Source organism: Heterodontus francisci, chromosome 19 (genome assembly GCF_036365525.1).
Source record: "Heterodontus francisci isolate sHetFra1 chromosome 19, sHetFra1.hap1, whole genome shotgun sequence".
Classification (NCBI taxonomy): domain Eukaryota; kingdom Metazoa; phylum Chordata; class Chondrichthyes; order Heterodontiformes; family Heterodontidae; genus Heterodontus; species Heterodontus francisci.
The window spans coordinates 22583821-22609927 of record NC_090389.1 but is presented as its reverse complement, the minus strand read 5'-3'; the positions used below and the strand labels follow the sequence as shown (position 1 = coordinate 22609927).

The 26107-nt window shown below is 43.2% G+C and overlaps 1 protein-coding gene across 1 annotated transcript in view; it reads right to left on the bottom strand.

The window, feature by feature from the left end:
- The window catches only part of sema3h (sema domain, immunoglobulin domain (Ig), short basic domain, secreted, (semaphorin) 3H), a 174887-nt gene extending 149009 nt beyond the window's left edge, over positions 1 to 25878 (bottom strand). Inside the window, exon 1 of the mRNA XM_068051455.1 lies at positions 24850 to 25878. Within this exon, the coding sequence (XP_067907556.1) occupies positions 24850 to 25027 (178 nt within the window). The 5' untranslated portion in view covers positions 25028 to 25878. The remainder of the gene's footprint in view (positions 1 to 24849) is intronic.
- Positions 25879 to 26107: the final 229 nt, after the last annotated feature.

Below are 26107 nucleotides of genomic sequence, written 5' to 3'. Positions count from 1 at the left end.
AGTGTTTCAAGCCTGTGTCCTCAGTACTTTGCTCTTAGGCAGCGAGGCCTGGACAACGTATGTCAGTCAAGAGCGGCGTCTCAACTCAATCCACCTTCGCTGCCTCCGGAGAATCCTTGGCGTCAGGTGGCAGGACCGTATCTCCAATGCAGAAGTCCTCGAGGTGGCCAACATCCCCAGCATATACACCCTACTGGGCCAGCGGCACTTGAGATGGCTTGGCCATGTGAGCCGCATGGAAGATGGCAGGATCCTCACGGACGCATTGTACAGCGAGCTCAACACTGGTATCAGACCCAGTGACCGTCCATATCGCCGCTTTAAAGACATCTGCAAACGCAACATGAAGTCCTATGACATTGACCACAAGTCGTGGGAGTCAGTTGCCAGTGATCGCCAGAGCTGGTGGACAGCCATAAAGGAGGGGCTAAAGAGTGGCGAGTCGAAGAGACTTGCAGTTGGCAGGATAAAAGACAGAAGTGCAAGGAAAGAGCCAATTGTGTAACAGAATTTATTGTCCATCCCTAGTTACCCTTGAGAAGGTGATGAGCCTTCTTCTTGAACTGCTGCATTCCCTGTGGGGAAGATTCTCCCACAATGCTGTTAGATAGGGAGTTCCAAGATTTTGACCCAGCAATGATGAAGGACCATGGGCAACTGAAGTCTGTGGAAATGTGCCCCGACAAAAATGTTAATGCCTTCAGGAGAGAATTGGCAAAAAAGAATTGAAGGAAAACGATTAGTGAAGTTGTGGGACATCACTGAACCACAGAGCTAGTTATATTCAGTGTTGTCTATGGACATTGTCATCTAGTAAGGTACATGTCTGAACTTCTAGGTAATTTGAACAATTCAGTTTGTTACCATTTTTCAATTGCATTTGCAGTGAATCAATGCATGCGTGAAGCGTTATGCTTCATGGACTTCCGTGCGTGTTTACAGTTTATTTGGCGGAGGGGCTATTATCAATTTATAAAAAAGTATTTTCTTTTTGGGATGGGGGTGGGGTTATTGCTTATTATGTGATTGCTGAAAATCGTAATGTGGAACTGCTTACTGCTGACAAATCAGACCTTACTGGCATGCTGGTTTGGGGGGTGGAAAATATGGGCAGAGAGAGAGAGACAGGGCAAAGAACACCAAACATAAAGAGATAAACACACAAAAGACTAAACAATAGAAAGGATTGTCCGATACTGGACAAACACTTGGGGAAATTTTAACATAAAAAGGGTGGGTTTGGGTTGGGTACGGGTGCTTAAAGTCTGCGAAATCTGCTTCCCAACCCAAATCCACTTTCAGCCCCTGCCCATTTCTGGCTTTCTCGGAGGCCCGCCCCAAGTAGGTTAGTTAGAGCTTTAAACATGATAATGAGGCTGCGAGCCTCATTGTCACTCAGAAGGTTGTGAAACTTTGGAATTCACTACCTCAGAGGGTTGCGGATGCTCCATTGTTGAGTGTATTCAAGGCTGGGATAGAGAGATTTCTGATCTCTCTGGGAATCAAGGGATATGGGGAGCTGGCAGTGAAGTGGAGTAGAGGCAGAAGATCAGCCATGATTGCAATGAATGACCAAGCAGGCTCGAGGGGCCATATAGAATCATAGAACGGTTATGGTACAGAAGGAGGCCATTCAGCCCATCATGTCTGTGCTGGCTCTTTGCAAGAGCAACTCACCTAGTCCCACTCCCCTGCCTTTTCCCCATAGCCCTGCATTTTTTTTTTAAACTTCAGATAACTATCCAGTTCTCTTTGAAGACCTCAACTGAATCTGCCTCCACCACACACTCAGGCAGTGCATTTCAGGTCCTAACCACTCGCTGCATAAAAAGGTTTTTCCTCATGTCACCGTTGCTTCCTTTGCCAATCACCCTAAATCGGTGTTCTCTGGTTCTTGACTCTTCCTCCAACAGGAACAGATTTTCCCCATATGGTCTACTCCTGCTCCCATTTCTTACATTCTTAGCTTCAACTTTAATGGTTGTCAGCCGGGACTTGACTGATTCAGGAGTTAAGTGCCTTTACACCTACTTCCTGGAATCAGGTGCCTGTCAGAGGAGCCTCTGCGATCAGGCACCCTGTCACCCTGCCCCCACCCCCCCCAGGCTTCCAATCCCACGACAAGGCCTCCGACCACCTCCCATCAGGCCTCTGGCTCCCCCCACAAGACCCTAACCTCCCCCCACCCCAGGACTTGCAGCCCCGATCGACTCCCCCCCTTTACCCCACCACCCCCCCCCCCCCCCCCCCCATCCCAATGAGCACTTAACTGCTCCTGCGGCCTTCACCAACAACTCCCTGCCCATCTGGAGGCCAAGCCTGTCAATCAGCCTGGCCTCCAGGGAGGAACTGATCAATGACGTCGGACACCAGTGTGTGTGGGGGAATCCAAATTCTCGGTTCCCTGCGACTTCCTGACTAACCCGCTCCTCATGGGTCAGGCAAGTAAAACTTCAGTCCTTCATATCTCCATGTAACATTTCTTTGTTTGCTATTCCAGTGAACGTGTTAACCCATTTAAAATAAACTAGGCTTCAGGAAAGAAGAAAAGAAAAAAACATTGCAAATCAGAGCAACATGCAGGAAAAATATTATAAAATTGAAAGACAGATGTGCACAGCAAGATGGAGTTAGGGAGAGGCTGATGAGGTGACTGAAAAACCTAACGAAGGATAGAACTACAACAATAGAAACACAGCAGAGGACAAGCGTGTTGCCTGCACATATACAGGGCAGAGAGACAAAATGATGGAAAGATTTAAACAGAGAAAACAGGCAGAAAGAAAGAGTCTGATGGAGAGACAGAGTGTGTGAGGGGGCTCAGAGACTCAACTTAACGTAAGAAAAACTGGAAGAAAATGAGGCAAAGCAGTAAGACAGCATATTAACACTGCACGTACACTTCATACTGCACAAACCCCAAGAAACATTTCCCTGATTCCACCTGTTGTGGTGCATATCCAGTCCTATCTAACTGGGGCTGAGTAGATCAGGGGCACAATGCCAAGGCTGGGGAATGTAACACTGAGTGGGACAATCTAATTCCATGGAGCCTATACAAGCAGAAATGGAGGCAGCAGCTGTAGAGTTATAACACGACCAGCATTTCAGCATGACCCTCAGAGAGCAATAAACATTCTGGTGTTGACAACCGGAGTCGCATGTTTGAGGCACAAGGTGGGGTCTGCATGATTCTTTTGCCGTTATTGGTGCTGAGATTTACTGGCGATCTTGAGCTGATACTTATCACTATTTACCCGACACGGGCAGAGCTGGAAACCTGATTTAAACTTTGCAAATTTCAAAACTTGATGGCAACCCAGATAAGCTTTAAAAAAAAGACATATGCATTTATAGAGTGCCAGATGTCCCTAAACACTTTACAGCTAATGAAGTACTTTCCAAGTGTAGTCACTGTTGCAATATAGGAAATGCAGCAGTTAATTTACGCACAGCAAGCTCCCACACAGTCATGAGATAATGACCAGATAATCTGTTTTGGGGATATTGATTTAGGAATTATTGCCCAGGGCACTTGCTCTACTTGGAAATTGTGCCATGGGATCTTTTACATCCACCTGAGAAAGTAGACGGGGCTTTGGTTTAATGTCTCATCCAAAAGATGGCACCTCTGACAGTACAGCACTCCCTCAGTATTGCACTGGAGCATCAGTCTAAATTGTTGCACTCAAGTCTTGGAGTTGGACTTGAACTCATAACCTTCAGACTCGGAAAAACAAGAGCATCTTTTTTTTCTGCAATCACAAGAACAGAACACCTTCCCGACCAACCCTGCAGAAAAATGGGTAGCCGCCATCACTTGCGACATGTCAAGAGATGGTGCATTTGTTTTTAAAATCATATAAAATTTCCATGAGACAGGCACTGAAGGAGATACCCACTCTATGAAGAGACAAGTGGGTGAATTTTGGGCACAACCTGCTAAATACCCCCAGATGTGGCTGTAAGTCTGCTCTCTCAGAGATAGAACCAGCAACTGGGGACCAAATACAGCTTAAGTCCTAATAAAGCCTCAATAGATTAATAACAAATATTAGACATCATCATTCCAGAGTGGAGACGTGTGAAACTGGAGAGCAAGCTGCAGATATGTCCCCCAATTCCTCAACTCAAGCGCCTGACTCATGAGGCTCTTTTGCAGGATCCCAACCTCACTGAATTTCTCTTTGATACTTCAGATTACAATTACTTTTCCTTCCTACTATGGGTATGCTCCTTTTAAGTCAGGGAGGGACATTAGCAACTTGGTAATTTTTTTAAAAAGTGGACTTTTAGCATCTGGTGTCAGGAGTAAGCACCCACTCATCGAATATTGCGTGCTAGTAAGAAGTACTGCAGCCTGACCCTTCCTCCATCTTGCCCCATCATCTGAATACTACCTCCCACTGCAGCAGTCTGAAATTTCCATTTCTCACACGATCCATCTCTGGGGCCTCTCTGAAAGATGCTCAAATGGATGCGAACTTGTGCTGACTTATAGGCAGCTATGTGTTGTGGACTCTTGCCCACTGGATTAAACGGTCTCAGACTCAATTTATTTAGGATCTTTAGACATCAGAGAGAATGAAACTGCATCTAATGAGTCCAAGATGAATTCAAGCCAGGTCCCAGAGGTGGAAAGGGAGTGTCCTCACTCAAGAGGCAGTCCTTTGGACCTGGGTCTCTATAAACTTCAGATGAAAGGAGCCACTTGGAAAGACTTCAGTACCATAGTCTGTGATCATTCACTCAGTTGTTCAATGTGAATAAAAACATAAACAGAAAACACTCATAAGATAAAGTATTTTACACAGAGCTGATTAACTGTTGTCTGCTGTTGCTGAGTGTGGTTTTGAGGTTGTTTGGCTTACTTTGTGCTATGAACAGCTGAGAACAGTTATGTTTCGATCAACATCGTGTTTCCCAGTGTTCAGCAGCCATTTGTACCATGACAATGAATGGGAAGGGGTTTGGCTCATTGGAATTTCATGTTTCGGGAGTGAAAGTAAGGGTCATTGATCCATTTAAATTCTGTGCAGCAGGAATAATTGCAAAGAGGTTGGTTTACTGGAATTCTGCAAGGTCAAATGATTATTGATCCATTGGAATTCTATACAATCAAACTGAATTGAAATATTGCCTTTTCTCATTTTAAAATGCTCATTTTTCAAATCCCTCTATGGCTTTGGCCTTCCCTATCTCTGTAGCCTCTTCCAACCCTGGAAGCCTTCGACATCTTTGCACCCCTCCAATTTTGGCCTCTTGTACATCCCCTGTTTTAATCAGGCTACCCTTGGTGGTTGTCTTCAGCTGTCTAGGCCTTAAGCTCTGGAATTCCCTCCCGAAACCTCTCCACCTCTTTTTCCTCCTTTTAATTCACTCCTTAAAACTTAGCTCTTTGACTGAGCCTTTGGTCATCTGTCTTATTATCTCCAAATGAGACTCAGTGTTAAATATCGCACCTGTGAAGCGCCTTGGGACATTTTATTATATTAAAAAGGAGCTATATAAAGCAAGTAATTGTTGAATAGAAGGTGGTTAGGTCCAGTGGAATTCTGTGTAATGGGAATGAATGGGAAGCACTAAGTAATTGGATTAGATTGACATTTGATTTACACTGGGATTGAGAACAGCCTATGCTACAGTTTATGTGAGCACTTTGTCGTAGAGTGCCAGGATGAGGGCTTGAACCTGCTATTGCCTACTTGATGAGTTTCTAAGACTTAATTGGGCTAGCAGGGGAAAGCAGCAAGCAACCAGCTGCTTCTCCACAAGGAGTGAAAGGGAATTAGGCAGAGTGCACTGAAGAGTGCATTGAGGGACAGCTCACTAACAAACTGCAGGAAGAAATGTAATCGAACTAGGCACAAATCACGAGAGCATTTAGAAGGAAATTGATTTGTTACTTCTGCCCCAATACTATTGTTCTTTTCCACAGTGGAAGATGAGGCCCCTCACGTATGAGCCCATCCTGTTGGAAAATACATTCAAATTCCACATTGTCCATTTTCAATGTCTTTAAAATCTATTTAAAAAATATGTTCCAGAACACTTACTGGACAATTACAGACACATTTTTTATTTTATGAGCAATTTTTCATAGTTCATTGCAACAAGATGTCTATCTCCCTATCTAAAATCTCAGTATTTCAAAAATGTGCTTGTCATCTCTGGAATTCCAATCCATACAAATCTGTATAATTTTGCTTGGAATTTATAGTCATATGGTTTCAATATGTTGTGTATTATGCTAAGTTATAATGGTTTAAAATTTAGTAAGTGAAGAAAACATAACAGCACAGCGATGTTTTTAGGACACGCTAATTTTATGGCACCTACTAGGTATTTTCACCTGTCTGAGAGTCATCATATTCCTGAAGCGTGCGCCAAATGTAAGTTTTATGTTTTTGGCGTGTTTTCTGGGCACCAGTCTCAGCAAGTTCTGGCAGTTTTACACTTGGCTTAAGCTGCCTGAGCAAGGCCCACACTTCAGAAATCCAGCGGCATTAACGCAAAATACCGAAACACTAACTCATTATTTCCTAGGACCTCAAAATTGTGGAACTCCTCACCTCCCTCGGACTTTCCTCCTGCTTTTAATCTTCAAGCTTTTATAACCCAAGCTAAGCAGCACTTAATTGCTAACACCTGATTTAGCTTGTCTCTTTTACCCTGCTCAAGTCTGATCGTGTTCTGCACAGCAGTCGCATGGAATCTTACAGCCCAGAAAACGACCATTTGGTCCATCGTGCCTAGTCTTTGCAGGAGCTATTCAATTGGTCCCACTCCCATATGCTTTCCCTGTACCCTGAAATTTTTTCCCCTATATCTATTTTTCCAGTTTCCTTTTGAAAGTTAGTATTGAATCTTCTTCCACCATCTTTCAGGTAGTACATTCCAGATCATCATAACTGATTGCATAAAAAAGAAAACTCCTCTTCTCCCCTCTGGTTCTTTTGTCAATTATCTTAAATCTATGTCTTTTGGTTACTACCCCTCTCATGCCAGTGGGAACAGTTTCTCCTTATTTACTTTCAGAATCCCTCAATATTGAGCACCTCTGTTAAAACTCCCCTTAAATTGGGTTTCTCATTTATTTTTTAAATGGCTGTTTTTGTATTAGTTGCTGCTTCTTCACTTCATGTCTCCCTGCAAAAAGCAATGTAACTTGGCTGAGAATTTGCTTAACCTTGGTTGAGATCCACAGTAAGTATTATTTTTCAGGGTTTCTGTCAGTGCAAGGAGGTAACTAGCAGCTGGGAGATCAAAAGCAGATTGGTTCAAGGTCATTGAAAGCAGGCCAGGCTGGGTTTGTGGAATGAAGTGAGGTTATTGAAAGTGTACAGACGTGAGGTATCAAATGTAAACTGAGGCTGAACTCACTGAAAACAGACTGGGGCGATTCTCGTTCCGATTTATCCATTTGAACTAAGCACCCAATCGACAATGGGCACTTCCCCCATGAAAGTGTATCTGGGTTTAAGAGCTCACACAGGCACCTTAAGCCCCTATTGCATCCTCCTTCCTGAATGCCTGCTTCCGCTTGTGCTCCCCCTCAGTACTCAAGTCCAAAGCAATGTGGGCCATTTCGCTAAATCAAAAAGGAGCCACATAAATGCAACTTGATGTTACAGATTAGTGACATATCTCAAACTTTAACTGCCTCCCAAATTTAGTGTGTGATCTCTTACAAAAAGACTTATTAGCTCCTTTATTACAGTATAATGTAAAAGCACATGGCACAAGAAAAGGACATTCAATCCATCAAATCTACTCTTCCAGAGACCATGTGCCATTTAGCCTTTCAAGGACTCAGCTCATTTAACTTTCAGGCGAAAAGTTTTTGAAAATTCCTTCCTGATCTAGAATCTCTATCCATCATAATGTCTATTCCTTTCTTACCTGGCCAAATGCTCTGTGCAGGTAACAACATTCATCTCCATGATTACAGGAAGTGTTGTGTCTGGTGGAGCATTTGGTAATTTCTGTTCATACCTATTCTAATACACCTTCAGTCCCATCATCAAGCAGATACCCCTGTGGCATTGCTCAGTGCATCAAGAGCACCATCGTCATGTTTGGCTACTAAGAGCTGTGTTTAACCTGACTTGTCCCTTTGAGACCACTGCTTAGGTATCCCTGTGGCAAGTTATCTTGATGGGCACATCCTGACGTCAACAGAGCCTTATTGCTAAGGGAAACTTCTGTAGATCGGCAGCTGCCTACAAATCTCTGGCTACTGCCTGTGAATCAGAAAAAAGAAAAGCAAGTAATGATTGGCTTCTTTTCTCCTTTTCAATATGTTGATACTTGAAGTGTGACACCTGAAACATGAAGGCCTTGTTTGCAAAATCCTAAACTGGTTAAAGAGTAGAAAGAGCTTCCTGAAAGAGGATACTAATCACAGGCTATGGAAAAGAAAATCTCTCCTTCTGCCTGGTGTTGGTTTTTGATTTTATTAATTTTCAGGATGTGGGCATCACTGGCAAGGCCAACATTTATGCCTATCCCTAGTTGCCCCGAGAAGGGAATAATGAACTGCTGCAGTCTGTGTCATGTAGGTACTCCCACAGTGCTGTTAGGTAGGAAGTTCCAGGATTTTGGCTCGGAGACAATGAAGGAATAGTGATAGATATCCAAATCGTGATGGCGTGTGACTTGGAGGGGAACTTGAATGTGATGGTTCCCACACTCCTGCTGCCCTTGTTCTTCTAGGTGGTGGTCACAAGTTTGGGCCATGCTACCAAAAAAGACATGGCGAGTTGCTGCAGTGCATCCTGTAAATAGGCTGCAGACATGATGGTGGTGGAGGCAGTGAATGTTTAAGTTAAGGTGCTGTGGAGCAGACAGACATTCAATAAGAGAGCCTATACCATACTATTTTGATGCTTTCCCCTCAGAAACAGAGTCAACAATTAACTTGTTAGAACCTCAGAAGTAACTGCTACATATCTTTACATGCACTGGATTTGTGTTGGATAATCTCAGGAGACCAGTAAAAAAAGGTTGCTTTAACCCTACAGTATATTGCTGATCCCAGATGCAGTGTGAGAGCTCACATTTTACAACAAAATCACAATAGGTCTTTGAATTTCAGAGGCTAGTATCATGCAGACCCCCACCTGCCAAGAACAATGCATATTAATTTTGTCATTTGAACATTGATTTTAAACTGTTGCTGGAGTACAGAAATAACTCGTTTGAAGATCACGAGATAAGGTCCCACATGGGAGATTGATCAAGAAGGTAAAAGCCTATGGGATTCAGGGCAATTTGGCAAATTGGATCCAAAATTGGCTTAGTGGCAGGAGGCAGAGGGTGATGGTTGAGGGTTGTTTTTACAATTTGAAGTCTGTGACCAGTGGTGTACCGCAGGGATCGGTGCTGGGACCCTTGCTGTTTGTAGTGTACATTAATGATCTAGACGTGAATATAGGAGGTATGATCAGTAAGTTTGCAGATGACAAGAAAATCGGTGGTGCCGTAAATAGTGAGGAGGAAAGCCTTAGATTACAGGACGATATAGTTGGGCTGGTAAGATGGGCAGAACAGTGGCAAATGGAATTTAATCCTGAGAAGTGTGAAGTGATACATTTTGGGAGGACTAACAAGGTAAGGGAATATACAGTGGATGGTAGGACCCTAGGAAGTACAGAGGGCTAGAGGGACCTTGGTGTACTTGTCCATCGATCATTGAAGGCAGCAGCACAGGTAGATAAGGTGGTTAGGAAAGCATATGGAATACTTACCGTTATTAGCCAAGGCACAGAATATACGAGCAGGGAGGTTAAGATGGAGCTGTATAAAATGCTAGTTAAGCCACAGCTGGAGTACTGTGTACAGTTTTGGTCACCACACTATAGGAAGGATGTGATTGCACTGGAGAGGGTGCAGAGGAGATTCACCAGGATGTTGCCTGAGCTGGAGCATTTCAGCTCTGAAGAGAGACTGGTTAGGCTAGGGTTGTTTTCCTCAGAGCAAAGAAGGCTGAGGGGGGACCTGATTGAGGTATACAAAATTATGAAGGACATAGATAGGAAGAAACTTTTTCCCTTAGCGGAAGTGTCAATAACTAGGGGACATAGATTTAAGGTAAGGGGCAGGAGTTTTAGAGGGGATTTGAGGAAAACATTTTTCACCCAGAGAGTGGTTGGAATCTGGAGCACACTGCCTGAACATGTGGTAGAGGCAGGAACCCTCACAACATTTAAGAAGTATTTAGATGAGCACTTGAAACACCATAGCATACAAGGCTACGGGCCACGTGCTGGAAAATGGGATTAGAATAGATAGGTGCTTGATGGCCAACACAGACACAATGGGCCGAAGGGCTGGTTCTGTGCTGTATAACTCTATGACTCTATTAAGAGACATTGCTTGTGGAGACAAAGGGCTATTCCCTGCTCCAATTAACCCAAATGGATTTTGATCACCAGATATTGAAGGAGTAAAGAAGCGCATTCCAAGCCCTGCTAAGATGATACAATCCATAGAGCAGGACTGGTTAAACCAGCTGGTCACATGACTAACCGGCTAGTCCATGTTTTTGATCTAGCCACAGGACAGTTTGAATCAGAAGGCAGTGTGCAACTGAAGCAAGCAAGTCTCTGCCCTGGCTGTCTCTCTCTCTCTCTCTCTCGCTTTCTCCCAAGCCCACGGAAGACACGTAAACCTCAAGAGAGAAAAGACTCCTACATCAGAGCAAGTTAAAGTGTGAACTGGGTCCCAGCAAATTGCAAGACTTATCAGCAACCAAAGACTCCACATTGAATTTAAAGGACTGTAACTACCAGATATTGCCTCAAACTTTTCCTCTTTATTCCTTCTACATTTTCGGTCTCTATCTGCGTGTGTATTTATCGTGTATGCATGCTAGTGTGGTCGCGTCGCATATTCGTAGTCACTAACCGGATTAGAGTTTAAGATTGATAAACTTCTACCTTTCTTGTTTAAGTCCAAGGGAACCTGTTTGATTTCTTTGCCTTACAATTGGCACGGTGAACAAGGAGTCACTAAGGGGGAGCTAAAAACACAATGTTTAAAAATTAAACCTGTAATGGTTAAACCAAGCAAAGGCTGAGAGGGAACCCCCTAGATCCCTTCTCACCTGGTCGTAACACTAGATAGTGCAGGTTATCTACTCAAACTAAAGTATGTGCTCTCTGCTACCTGGAAGAACATCAGCAAGACAGACTCCAGTTACAAATAAAGGCCCACAACTCAGTACTAATCAGTGTTGCAATCGCACCCATAAGGAGCTTAGGATGGCAAGTAAAACCTTTACCTCAATTTCAGAGGCAGTATTTCCATTACCCGAGACATCATGCTGACTTCTTCTGGAAAAATGAACGTGCAGAGGGAAAAATCACATGGCCTCCACCTGCAATTTCTCAGCATTCGGAAAATCCACTTATGGGTTTTTAAACAAAAAAAAGGGAAAGGCCCCATTTCCTAGTATGGGCACCATACCCTGAGTGAAGAAGAAGAAATTAAAGTGACTGAGACAAAAAAAAGTATGTCGTTGTAAATAAATGTCATGTACATGTAATGAATTGCATAAAAAGTTGTATTGAGTTACCCTTACACGCTTCTCTGCTGATTGAATGAATGAGTTCATTCACAACAGCGAGACAGAATAAATACTCACTGTTCAACATTTGTTTTCACCATCCAGTGACCTCAGATTAATACAGCCCTCCGTCACAAACTGGCATAATGTATGAGGGCCTGCATTGGTTAACATCTAAATACAAGTTGAACAGAGTCAATGCTCCAAATTGCTTGGGTGCCACCTCCCAACTCTTAGTTCATCGCAACTCATCAGCACATGCTCAGCACTCGTTCCATCTTGCACAACATTTGACATGACTTCAGTAATTACTGCATTGAAATGCTGTCCTAGTATGAGTCACAATTTGGCTCCAACATTTGATTAAAGACATGACATTGACCCACCATCCACTCTTTAATTGATATAAACAACTTAAATTGCCAATTATTGTAATGGGACTGAGCTATTGACCCACTGCACATGTCCAGCTGACATCATGGACTATGTAAATTTACAAAAAGAATTGGGACATTCAACACAAGAGTTTCTGAATTCAACGGGCATTCCAACCCAACTCACTTAAAGGGATAGCTTTCATGGAAAAATATCAATCTCCCACTGGCCAAGTGCATGGTGTGATATGGCACCATACAGCCCGTGGAAGCAGATAATGGATGTTTTAGAATACATCTTAACTGCCAATTGGAGGCTCAAATATCAGCTTGACCCAGTGGTAGCACGCTCGTCTCAGTCAAAAGGCTGCAGGTTCCAGCCTCACTCCAGGGACTTAAACATATAGCCTAGGCTGAAGCTTCAGTATAGTACTAAGGGAGCACTGCACTTTCAGAGGTTATGTCTTTCAGATCAGATATTAAGTTGTCAGCCTGTTTAGCTGGACACAGAAGAATCTGTGACACTATGTCAAGGGAGCAGGGCATGTCACCTTGTGATCTGGCCAATGTTCATCCCTCAACCTAGATCACCAAAACAGATTAACTGGTACATTTATTTAATGTTTGTGGGACTTTGTGTGCAAAGTTCCTGCTGCATTTACATTGCATAATAACTGCGGCTACAATTAAAAATAATTAATTGGCTCTGAAGGGCTTTTCAACACCCTGAAGAAGTGATAGGCCCTTTATCAAAGAGGCTTGTGTGGACCATAAGCACCAGCATGGACTAGTTGGGCTGAATGTCCTGTTTCAGTGCTGTATGTTCTGTGTAAGTCATGAACCCACATCATTCTAACTCAGAAGAAAGATTGAGCCAAGGTGGCACATCAATGCCAAAAGTCTCAAGTAAAGACTCATCTAAAAATGCCACACACAAACAACAGATGCACCCACCCACAATACTGGTTGAGGTGGAAAGTTTTATATTTTGGCCCCTTTTTTTGCATAAACTTTCACTTGACAAATCAGAAGCAAGCTTCAAACGTCTGAGGTGCCCTTCTGCATATTGCTATGGTGGGGGCTGTGTGATGCAGATTGCTTTGCAGGCAGGGCAACGTGAAAGCGGAATTTTGTGTTGGGTGGCCCGTAAATCATTTTTCTTTGTGACTTTTAGTCATATTAAGAAACGTCTTCAGTCTGCCAACAGCAGGTAATGAAACCACTGCTCAATTATTTACAGAAACTTGTCCCATCGGCCAAGTGCCTGCTGATACATTCAGCCTAATGGTCTGTGACCCAAACAATAAAAGACTTGTACAAAGAATGAAAAACAAACACAGAAGACAGATCCAATCTTAGTGACACAGAGTATGAAAACTTGTTTTATTCTGAAAAGCAAATGGGCTGTTGAGTGGTTTTGGCTGTTTATATACAGTTATCTGGCCTAGTGAGACAACCCCTTTAAACGACATCAGTAACACCCATTCAACATTCCACTCCCAGTGTTTTAACCTTCGTCACATTTCTGTCTAATGGCCCCACTAATTCATTACTGACGAACATGATAGTCTAAACAGCGTTAGATTTTTGGAAAAAGTTACTAATTTCATTGCCTGAAAAAAAGAATGAACTTGCACTTAAACAGTACCTTTCATGGCCTAAGGATGTCCCAGTTAGCCTATCAAGTAATTTTTGAAGTGTAGTCATTGTGGTAATGTAGGAAATGCAACAGGCAATTTTCACAGCAAGTTCCCACAAACAGCAATGTGATAAAGACCAGATCATTCTTTTTTTTTTAAAAAAAGGTGATGTTTGTTGAGGGATAAATGTTGGCCAGAACACTGGGGCTCTGCTTCCTTCTCTACAAAGTGGGGGGGGGGGGGGGGGGGTTGTTTGCCAAATGCACTTCTGTTTAGGCAATGCCCTTTTAAAGTTTTGACATTACAACTATCACCCTTAAGTCATGCTTCTCTGTTAGAAGGGGCCAGGCTGCAGTATCTCCGTCTATTCCTGACTGTCTCACCAAGCCTCATCTGAGAAAAGCAGCAGTGCACAAGGCTACACATCAAACTGAAACCTCCCTTAAAAACTACAGAAGAATCTTTATTGCTCTGACCATGGATCTGAAAAAGAATCTATAAATGATTACGATTCCAAGAGTTACCTTGAATCAATCTCCAGGACAATGGCTCATCCGAAGGAAAGAACCACATTTATATAGCACCCTTCATGACCACCAGACGTCCCAAAGCACTCTGCAGCCAATGAAGTACTGTCATTGTTGTAATGTAGGAAATGCAGTTGCCATTTCTGCACAGCAAATGTCCACAAACAGCAATGTGATAACGATCAGATAATCTGTTTCTTTTTGTGATGAGAGTTGAGGGATAAACATTGGCCAAGACACTGGTGTAACTCCCCCGCTCTCTTTTGAAATAGTGCTATGGGATCTTTTATGTCCACCTGAGAGAGTAGACAGGGACTGGGTTTCACTTCTCATCCAAAAGACACACCTCTGACAGTGCAGCACGCTCCTGGAATGTCAGGCTAGACTGTTGTGCTTAAGTCCTGGAATAACAGTTGAACACCCAACCGTCAGAGGCAAGAATGCTACCAACTGAGCTACAGCGGATACCGCTACATTACATCATAGATTAAAAATGGATTCAATTGACTGTAAAGCACTTCTAGATGCCCTGAGGTCGTGAAAGGTGCTATATAAATGAAAGTTTTTTCTGCTTTCCATAGTGTGGCTCTACAGATCAAGAAGGGCCCAGGTTCAATCCCTGGTTTGCCCCAGTATATTTCTGTTGAGATGGTAGTGGGGACACTGCAAGGAGCCTCAGCTCCCCATGAGCAAGGGAGGGGAACATTTTCAGCAGAACACCCTCTGCTGATTGCTATCTAGTGACCCCTGTTGGAAAGTGTGAATGCGCAGATGTCAATTGAGGACACTTATAAGTTCAGATAAGTTACTGGGGTAACTCCCCCGCCCTTCTTTTAAAGAGTGTCATGGGATCTTTTATGTCCACCTGAGAGAGTAGACGGGGACTGGCTTTCACATCTCATCCAAAAGACGCACCTCTGAGAGTGCAGCATTCCCCTGGAGTATCAGCCTATAATGTTGTGCTTAAGTCCAGGAATGGGACTTGAACCTTAAACACGAAGGTTATCCACAGGACCGTATGTCAGCATAACTCAATATTTCCAAAAAACAGGGAGTGGCAATCTACTGTTTAGTGAGTGAATGTATTTAAACCATTATTCCTGTGCTCTCTGACATACATTGACACATTGGTGGACCGGGAACCAATTTTAAAATTCTTATGCTGATGTTCAAATCCTCCCACAACCTCTCCCCTCCCTATCTCTAACTTTGTCCAGGCCTAACAACTCTGAGCAGTGTGCATTCCTCCAACTCTGGCCTCGTGTACTTCCATTTCCTTCATCCCACCATTGGTGCCTGTGCCTTCAGCTGACTTGGCCCTAAGCTCTGGCATTTTCTTCCCAAACCTCTGTGCCTCTCTCTCCTCCTTTAAGATGCTGCTTAAAACCTACCTCTTTGACCAAACATTTGGTCACTTGTCCTAAAATTTCCTTCTTTAGCTTAATGTCAAAGTTTTGAAAATAATGCTCCCATGAAGGGCATTGGCATGCACTGTAAAAAGGGCTATAAAAATGCAAGGTGTTGTTGTTTTTACCACTAACCCACCCTGTGAGGTATAACCAGTGAAGGAAACCTTGTCATGTCACTAACAAGGCTCTTATATGTTTGTTCACTGCACTGCAGAATATTTACTACAGGTGACTGCTTCCTGCTTCTCCACTGCATTTTATACCACTCGCCAGAGAGTATTCAAAAAAGAATCAAGGTATAATACTCTCCAAGACTGTGTCATACTCATTGTTGAACATTAATTTCTAATTTTTTTTGCCTTATTTGCTTTCATCAACTGGCAGTCTTTCCACCTAGCAAGCCTAGTCTCAACTGTATCCTTCGGGGCAGAAATTGGGGGAGAAGGACTGGGACAGCAAATAATGAGGAGTAAGGAAAAGCGGGATCAGAAAATTGAGGGAGGAAAAGGAGAACAACAAATGGAGGGAAGAAAGAGGGCAATGGAGGAGAGACATTGAGGAAGAGGTGGGGGTGGCAGTAAATTGAGAAAAGATATTTGAGGGAGGGGGCTGTAAACTGAGATGAGGAGGTCAAGGGGCGAGTATGTGAAGTGAAGATATTTTCCACGGAGAGGAAGGGGGCGGGTGAAATTATGTCCAGCTATAGTGCACCATTGGTAAGAGGTCCCTGCTTCAGGTTAGAAGTAGAAAGAGACAGGCCATTTAAATAGGAAGAAAAAGTTTCTTTTTCCAAGTAATCGCTGAGCTTGCAACACCAAAGATCCCACTATGCATTCCACATATTGAACATTGCTGGAACCTGTTATTGGAAAGCTTCCTGTGATACAGTTTCCATTTTTAAAAAAAAAACAGCTTTAAAGGGGAGCTGTGTCCACCGAACGATTGGGCAAAACATTCCTTAAGGGAGGCAAAAGAATCAGAACACCCCATATCATTTTCATCATGCGCACGTGTTTAACAAAAATATGTCTAAGCTTTCAGTGTTTGAAAGCAAATTAAAGGGTTTGCTTAGCTCTCTGTGTCAGATGGGTTCAGCTCTCTAACCTCAGAGTTAGTATGTTCTAAGTTCAAGCGCCTTCCAAGGACTGAAGTATATAATCTAGGCTGACACATCAGGAGAGTGCTGCATATTGTTGGGTGGTGCTATCTTTCAGATGACATTAAACCAAGGTCTTATCCAGGTGGCCATTGAGTATGTAATTTTCTCAGTGCCCAAGCCAACATTCCTCTCTGAAGCAATGCTATCAACATACAGACCAACTGATCATTCAACTTGTTTATGTTTGTGGGATCTGCTTGTGCAAGTTGACTGCCACATTTCCATATGCAACAGAGGCTGCACTCCAAGGTAATACATTGATTATAAAGACATGATAAAGTGCAAAATAAGCAAACAATCTTTCTTTTCTGGAGGGTTATACTTTTTTAGCATGTATTTCTTGGGCATAAAATCAAGATTAATTTAAAATTAATCACTGAGGATTGCTTCAGCCCAGACTATGTCTGCCATTGCTGTTAAAGTGATATATTTAGCTTTTTTAAAAAAAATACTCAAGGAGTAATACGACCTCTGCTAAGGTTAATCTGTCTCACGCAGGCATAAAACAAAACATCATGTTTTAAGCTCAGTGCAAATTAACCAACAATTCCACAGGCCTTTGAAGTAACACTTTGTCTTCATGACAGATGATCTTTCTTTATCCTAAGAAGAAGGAGAAGACTTGGACATGTTTTAGCAATGTGCTGAGGGCCAAGTTTAGGATTCCCCATGGGCTTCTGGTTTCTAAGCAAACACAGCAATCAATTTGTTAAGGGAAATCTTTGGACACCTCTGCTATATAGGGAGCTGTGCAGGTGCTTGATGCCATTTCAAAATCTTTGAATCTTAGCAATGACAAAGAGCAGGGGTAAAAGAGAAGGTTCTCTGATTGGCAGGGTGTGACAAATGGTGACCCTCCCAGGGTCCTGTACTGGGGCCTCAACTTTTCACCATGCAATGACTTGGATATACAACTCTCTCATCCTTCATCCAAGTCTGTACATGACAATAAGTTAGGTAGCACAGTAAGTTGTGCAGATGCGAACAGTAGGTTAAATGGACATAGATTAAATGAGTGGGCAAAATTGTGGCAGAGAGAGTTGAATTTGGGGAACAGTGTGATCATCTACTTTGGATCCAAAGACAAATTGGCATATTGTCTTAATGGAGAGATTCAGGTACCCATGTACACAAGTCACTCAGCTAGTGCACAGGTATAAAATGCAATCAAAAGGCTAACAGAATCTCAAGGTGGTTGGAATACAAAAGTGAGGAAATAATACTGCAGCTGTACAAAGGCTTGGTTAGATCCCATCTGGAATACTGCATTCAGTTTTGGACACACTACCACAGAAAAGATACATCACCCTTAAAGGAACTCCGGCCCAGATTCAGCGGAATTATAGCAGAATAAGGTCAAAGGGTCAAATTATGAGAATCGGTTGCGTAACTGAAGTTTATATTCCTTTGGGTTCAGAAGGTGCAGGGGTTTATCTAATCGATGTGTTTAAATTCTAAAAGTGAATCTATAGGGTAGATAGAGAAATTATTTCCTTTCGTGGGACAATCCAAAACAAGGGGGCAAGATCTTAAACTTAAAGCAAGGTCATTTGGGAGTGAAATCAGGAAGCACTTTTACACAGAGTGGAAATCTGAAACACTCTCTCCCTAGTAGGGCTGTGGACATTGGGTCAATTGAAATTTTCAAGAGAGAGAGAGAAAATGTGACAGTTTTTTGTTGGGCAAGGATATCGAGGGATATGGAGCAAAGGCAGGTAAATGGAGTTGCGGTGCACACATATAGGAATAGGAGGAAGCCATTTAGCCCTTTGAGCCTGTTCCACCATTCAATGAGATCATGGCTGATCTGTGACCCAACCCCCTATACCTACCTGAGCCCAACACCCCTTAATTACTTTGGTTAACAAATGTCTGTCAATCTCAGATTTAAAATTAACAATGATCTAACATTAATTGCCGCTTGCAAAAGAGCGTTCCAAACTTCTACCACCCTTTGTGACTGGAAGTGTTTCCTAATTTCACTCCTGAAAGGTCTGGCTCTAATTTTTAGAGGATGGTCCCTAGTCCTAGACTCCCCAAACAGCAAAAATAGTTTCTCTCTATCTACCCCGTTTCCCTTAACTTCAATCAAATCATCCTGAACCTTCTAAATTCCAGGGGATACAACCCTACCTCATGTAATATTTCCTTGTAATTTAATCTTGGAGCCCAGGTAATGTTCTATGCTGTGCTCCCTCCCCAAGGCCAACATATCCTTCCTAAGATATGGTGCCCAGAAAGCTCACACCGGTGCTTTGTAGAGCTGAACTTCTACCCCCTTCTATTTCAATACAAAGCCCAGCATCCCATTAGCTTTTTGATTATCTTTTGTACCTATTCATGACATTTAAATGATTTATGTGCCTGGATTCCCAAGTCTCTTTTGACCTCTACTGTTTCTAGTTTTTTTTTCACCATTTGGAAAGTACCCTGAAGATCAGCCATATTTGAATTGAATGGCAGAACAAGCTCAATGGGCTGAAGTGTCTACTTCTTTCCTACGTTCCTATAACATGCATGTTGTGCCAAGTTATGGTTTTTATTATGGTGCTCATCTGGATGAGGACTGTCACTGTTATGAAATGGTGCGTCTTCCATTTTGAGATCCAGTGCTAGCATCAAGCACTTCCAGGGCAGATATAATGGGTAAGATGTAGGGTAAAGCTCTCTCTAGATCATTATAGATCAGCAAGGCCATTCAGCCCATCTTCAATCACCCATCCAGAATGATTGTAAAATTCTACCATTGCCGCAACCAATAGTTTTTTTAATTAAAAAAATGTCTCCACTACCATTTGGAATTCCACACGTTGACCATGTAGTACTTTGAGCCTGTGCCCCTTTTCTATTCTCAAATTTACAGGGTAATGTTCTACATTTACTTTTTCCGTTCCCTTGACTATCTTTCGATGAGACACAACTTTATAGTCAGATACTTCCTTTCAGAATCCACGTTTCTATAGTCTTTAGGTCCAAACAGAGGGATCAGCGTTCCTGGCTCTCCTCTGAACCACCTCCAGTAGCTGAATGTCTCTTGCTCTTTTTCAACCACAAAACCACAACTGGACACATTCAAGGTGCGATTTGACCACAGCATTGTACAGTTTGATCAATACCTCCCATTGACTTACACTCTACTGCTTTGGCCATGTCATTCAACACCTTAAATCTTGCTGACTGCTGCTCCGCATTGGTTGGACACGTTTAGCATTGAATTTACAAAGGCTTTCAGGACTCTTTCAATTTCACCCTTAGCTACTTCAATGCCATTCATGGGGTATGTGTATTACTCATTTTTCTCTTTTATGGGCTGAATTTTACAGATCAGAGGTTGAACACTGGTGGGGAGGGGTAGCAGGTAAGTTTTTCAGTGCAGGTGGGGGGCGAGCAGCGTCAGACTCATTTCATTGGTCTAGGGGATGGTGGGAAGGGGTAAAGCTTAAAGTTTATGAACTTTGTGCGGGGGGGTGGGGGGAGGGCAGGTAATTAATCCTTACGTTATTGGGGGGGGTGGTGGAAGAGGGTCAGGATCAATTTTTTTATTTTTTGAAAACACTGTCTCTTTAAATAATTAAACTGAATGTTAGGGCTCGAAGCCCTTTAAAAATGGCGCCAGCACAAAGGCTGCTGACGCCATTGCCAGGGACGGACCACCCGCCCCCTCCACAGCATCAGGGGGCGGTCTGCCCTGGCCATCCGCGACGTGCGATCCGCATGGGCAGACCGATATCGTTTATGTCCGCCAATCTCGGCGACAGGAATGTAAAATGCAGTCCTAAGCGTAACATATTATATTAAGTTTCATCTGTAATTGTTCTGCCCAATTACATTTCTTGTCCAACTCATTCGGAGCTGCTTTTCTGATTCCATTGCCTCTCTTAATGTAACTTAGCTCCAACTGCACTTGAATTACTTCTGCCTTTCTACACCAATCACTTGTAGCCTCTCTAATTTACATTGCCAATTTAGGTGTAGGTTACACCCTTTGCCCATATTACGAGCCACCAGCTTTGGACTCTCCAAGCTCATTCAAGTTAGGACCCTTAAAGCCACCATAGAGAAAATTCTTTCATCCCACGATTCTGAGTTGAATTTGACCCTGATCCTAGAGTTGAAAGGGATGTATGTTAACCTACTGCATCAATAATATAACTGCAGCATTGGAAGTGAATGCCCTAGAAAAGGCCGGAGCAGTATGTTCCAGAATTATTTGCTCAAAGTCTACCATGTTGCCAGACACAAAGACAAAGACACTTGTCTGACTCAGTATCATTTAAGATAAGCCAGTGATCACACACAAAAATCTTCACAGGAGAAGTTGAGGCGATAACTCCACTGCAATGAACTTCCAAGTTAATTTTGGTCACTTCACATTCAAAGATTTTTATGACATTGCACAGTTCACTGTGGCATAACCTACTTGCAATGTGTGCAATATGTTTAAATGTTGCTCGCTTTAGTACAGAGTGTTTGTCACTCTCACCGTCTCTCTCACACACACCATCTCACTCCCATTCATGACACCCAGCCATCCCATTTCAATTGGGAATTAGATGATTCTTGATTGTCAGCCAAACAGCCATTCCACCCCCACCTCCCCCCCCCCACCCCCCATCTCAAATAATTTTTATAACTAAACAAATGTTCAAAAAAATGAAAAAAAACACTACCCCAAATTTCACCCAATGTGTAAGAAATTGCACTGACCACACTCCAGTTTACAAACAAACTTTTTTGAAAGGTTTAAGAATTTAAACTAAATGTCAAGATCATGGAAGTCCCTACCAAACAACACTGCAGTAGAACCTTTTCATTTCAAGGAGGTCCGACACAAGCTCAGGAGCAATTAGTGTAAGAGTAAGTGCTAGCCCTGACAGAGACGTCCACATCCCCAGAATAAATAATAAAAAATGTCTGTGAATAGTATTACTTACTTTTCAAATTATTGGTAAATCTGAATTTAGACAGCAGTCAGACATTCCCTCAGCAGGCAGTAATGCACTAGAAAACGTCAACACTAGAATTTATGAAGATGTAATCATGATGGATGGAAAATGAGATGGACAGTGGCCTTGGGTGAGTGGGCATATCATATCAGAACGTGAAACATTAGATTCTGATTACCAGTAAGCTGTGAGGTAAGCCTATGCCAGAGCATCTAAAAAAAGTAGAGCCTGCACCTCCATCAAACTACCAACAGGAACAGATGATATCTCTTTTTATAAATTCTTTCATGGCATGTGAAAGTCACTGGCAAGGCCAGCATTTCTTGCCCATCCCTAATTAGCCTTGAGAAGGTGGTGGCGAGCTGCCTTCTTGAACCGCTGCAGTCCATCTGGTGTAGGTACACCCACAGTGCTGTTAGGGAGCAGTTTGTAACCCAGCAACAATGAAGGAACAGCAATATAGTTCCAAGTCAGGATGGTGTGTGGCTTGGAGGGGAACTTGCAGGTGGTGGTGTTCTCATGCGCCTGCTGCCCTTGTCCTTCTAGGTGGTAGGGGTCGCAGGAAGGTGCTTTCGAAGGAAGCTTGGTGAGTTGCTGTAGTACATCTTGCAGATGGTGCACACTGCTGCCACTGTGCGCCAGCGGTGGAGGGAGTGAATGTTGAAGGTGGTGGATGGGGTATCAATCAAGCAGGCTGCTTTGTCCTGGATGGCACCACACTTCTTGAGTGTTGTTGGAGTAGCACTGATCCTGGCAAGTGGAGAATATTCCATCACAATCCTGACTTGTACCTTGTAGATAGTGGAAAGGCTTTGGGAAGTCAGGAGGCGAGTTACTAGCTGCAGAAATCCCAGCCTCTGACCTGCTCTTGTAGCTATGCTAAGTTTCTGGTCAATTGTAATCCCCAGGATGTTGGTGGGGGATTCAGCGATGATAATACCATTGGATATCAAGGGGAGATGGTTAGATGCTCTCTTGTTGGAGATGGACATTGCCTGCCACTTGTGTGGCATGCATGTTACTTGCCACTTATCAGCCCAAGCCCAAATGTTGTCCAGCTCTTGCTGCATGTGGACATGAACAGTTTCATTGTCTGAGGAGTTGCTTAACATTGTGCAATCATCAGCAACAATTCCCACTTCTGACCTCATGATGGAAGGAAGGTCATTGATGAAGCAGCTGAAGATGATTGGGCCTGGGACACTACCCTGAGGAACTCCTGCAGTGATGTCCTGGGGCTGAGATGTTTGATCTCCAACAACCACAGCCACCTTCCTTTGTGATAGGTATGACTCCAACCAGTGGAGAGTTTTCCCCCCGATTCCCATTGACTTCATTGGTTATTGCTGAATGTTCAGCAATAGAGGTGCATTACCCATCAAGAGACCCCTCTCTTCCCCTACATCATTAGATTGCCAAGGACAGTGGACCACTAAACCACCAATTCACCGCCCTCAAAAAAAAATTGTGTAATCTCAGATGCTCTTGGTAGTTACTTCAAGAACAGCATAAACAGAGATGAAATAACAAGAGCTATCTAGCCTTTTACACAACAGAGGACTCCACTCAAGAGGAGCCTCAGTGCTCCCAGAGGGGAGCTCCGCTTGAGAGCAATATTAGCACTATGTTGTTGTCGCCCTCTCTTTTACTTGCTGCCCTTTTAAGTGCAGCTCCTCACTGGATGCTCAATGTCACCAAATTTAACCTTTAGCATTGTCACTGGATTTTACTCAAACATCAAGAGCGGCATCTGAACCTTTTGCACTATATATAAAAAAGACACCAGCTGCAGTATGTTTCAAAATTAGTTTGGTATTTTGGGTTTTGGAGAGCACTAGGGTACAGTACTAGTAGTTGCAGCAGTGGTGCTGGGAATAATTTGCAGTGATGAATTTAGAAACATATTGGTGCGTATTAGCTGACTTAGCTGTTGGCAGGAGAGCGCCAACTGTGTAACAGCTCCGACAACCAATTTTATCTGCAGCGCCTGTGCAAGAGTCTGTCACTCTAGAATTGGCCTTTATAGCCACTCCTGGTGCTGCTTCACAAACCACTGACCACCTCCAGGTGCTTACCCATTGTCTCTCGAGACAAGGAGGCCAAAGAAGAAGACTGGTGCAAGATCAGCGTGCATTGGCATCGGACTGCAGCAGTTCAAGACGGTGGCTACCACCACCACTTCTCAAGGGCAGTTAGGGATAGTCAATAAATGCTGGCTTTGCCAGCGATGCCCACATCCCATGAATGAATAAAAAAAAGTGCAATGTTCCCAAACATGTATTGGTATGCATTTGGAGAGTACTCTGTGTCCTGGCCAACATTTATTCTTCAAACACCTCAAACAGATTATCTGCTCATTATCTAATTGCTTTTTGTTGGGCCTTGCTGTGTGCGAATTGCCTGCGGCATTTCCTACATTACAACCTTGACTACACTTCAAAAGCACTTAATTGGCTATCAAGTGCTTTGGGGCATTTGAGATTATGAAAGGCAGTGTATAACTGCAAGTCCTTTTTTTCTTGTGGCAACAATGGAATTTTCATAGAATTGTTGGGTGGATAATGGTTAATGAGAGTTAGAGTTTCTGTTATATAGTCAGTTGACTTTTACACAAACCAACATGCACCCAAAACTAACACAGTGCCAAAGAATCATCATCCAGCTATAACCAGGTAACACATCCCATGTATTTACTTTATTGATGTGTCTCAGACAGGGAACATTGGGACTGTTTCAAATAGCATTTTTCATTTACAATACATTTACTTTTCACAAAGCACGTGTTAAAGTAATAGTAAATATATACTTTCAAAACCCTTGGAAACTGACATTTTCATATTCAGTAAATACTGGACAGGGAGGAATGTATTCAATAGAAAGTACGTTATATCCAAGAAAGACTACATTTATAGGATTAAGCAGGGCAAACAGAGATAGTATTAAAAAAAACATAAAAAGACAGACATAGACAGAAAGTAAAAGACTCGGAAAGAAAGATAGTGATACTGCGAGCAATCGGCAGAAACTGAGAAACATTTCATGAGAGTTTGTGAAGGAAACGGAGAGAGCGACAGATTAAAATGCAAAAAAGACGGACTGAACCAGAGAGAAAGAAACACAAGAAATGAAAAAGAGACCGAGACACAGAGGCACAGAAATAGATGAAAAGCAGAGTGAGAAAGATGGAGAGAGCAAAACCATAGAATAAAATAATTTTAAGTCTACCTGAGAAGGTGAGCCGGAGCCGGGCCTGCGAAGGTGTCCATGCGCTGGTCAGTCTTTCCCCAAGGACAGACAGCAAAAGGACTTGAAGGAGAAATGCACTGAGCCTCCAGTGACCGAAGGTGAAGCCACATCCACTGGGACTCGGAGGTAAACGGTGAGCGTGATTAATCCACAACATTGTATGGCGCGCAGTCACTTCTTCGTCTTTCCAAATGCTATTTCAACAAGTCACAAAAGCAATCTTTAAAATCTTGACACTGTCCCAGTGCTAATCTCAGAGTGAAGGGGTTGACAGGAGGAGAAAAGCAGAAAACAGCTGCAAGAAGGGGAGGAAAAAAACGACTTTTAGGTCCCAGCCTGACCTAAAAGGTTGACCTTTCAACCCAAGAGGTCAGCAACAGAAGTTTTCAGCTCTTGTTCCTCTCAATTAACCTCTTCGGATATGAGGGTCACAGGCGCACAGTTGGAGGCTGTCACCAGCTTTGCAACACTCTCGACCTTTTGCCGGGTACACAGTAAACACACAGCAGCCTCTTCACCGTGCCTGCTCTGCGTCTCTCTCCTTTGCCATGTAAAGTGGAGTTTTAGACAGGAGCTATTGCCCTCCTTGCCAGGTGCTCAGCGACAGTTCCCAGCCCCTTCAGCTAGTGCATGTGTCCTCTGTCTGTCCTCCTTAACTTGGGCTAGGCAGGGAGGGAGAGCCGGGAACACGCCCCTCCTCTCTTCCAGCCGTCAATGGGATCCCAAGACTATCACTGGTGAAAGTTAAATGCAAGTCACACATTTGGAATTCCGCCTTAATACCGCAGACACCGAACCCTCCCAGATTAGCTCACATAACGTTACGATGATTTTCTTCTCTCTTTTTGTGTCCCCCTTGTACAGAACTCCACGTGAAGGTCAGTGTACGCTGATAAGATAAATGTCCTGCCAATACCAATGAAAAAAATGAAGTCCCCTTGCTCGCTTTTTCTTTAAAGTTCACAGCCGGATAATTCCGGAGTCCTTGCTGTGGTTTGTGAGTGAGTGTGTGTGTGTGTGTGTGTACAGGATGATGTTCTGTTGTGATCTCTGGTCCTCTCATTGAGAAGTGCACCGCTTGCACTTGACTCTAATAGCTGTTTAAACTGCTCTGCTGAGGCAGTGTGGGTCAGCCAGGGAGGCTCCGGAGGCACGGATGCCAGGCTGATTAATTGCTTCCTCACACGGAAGTACTTGTGAGCGTTCATTCATTTTAATGGCAGCCTTAGAAGAACTT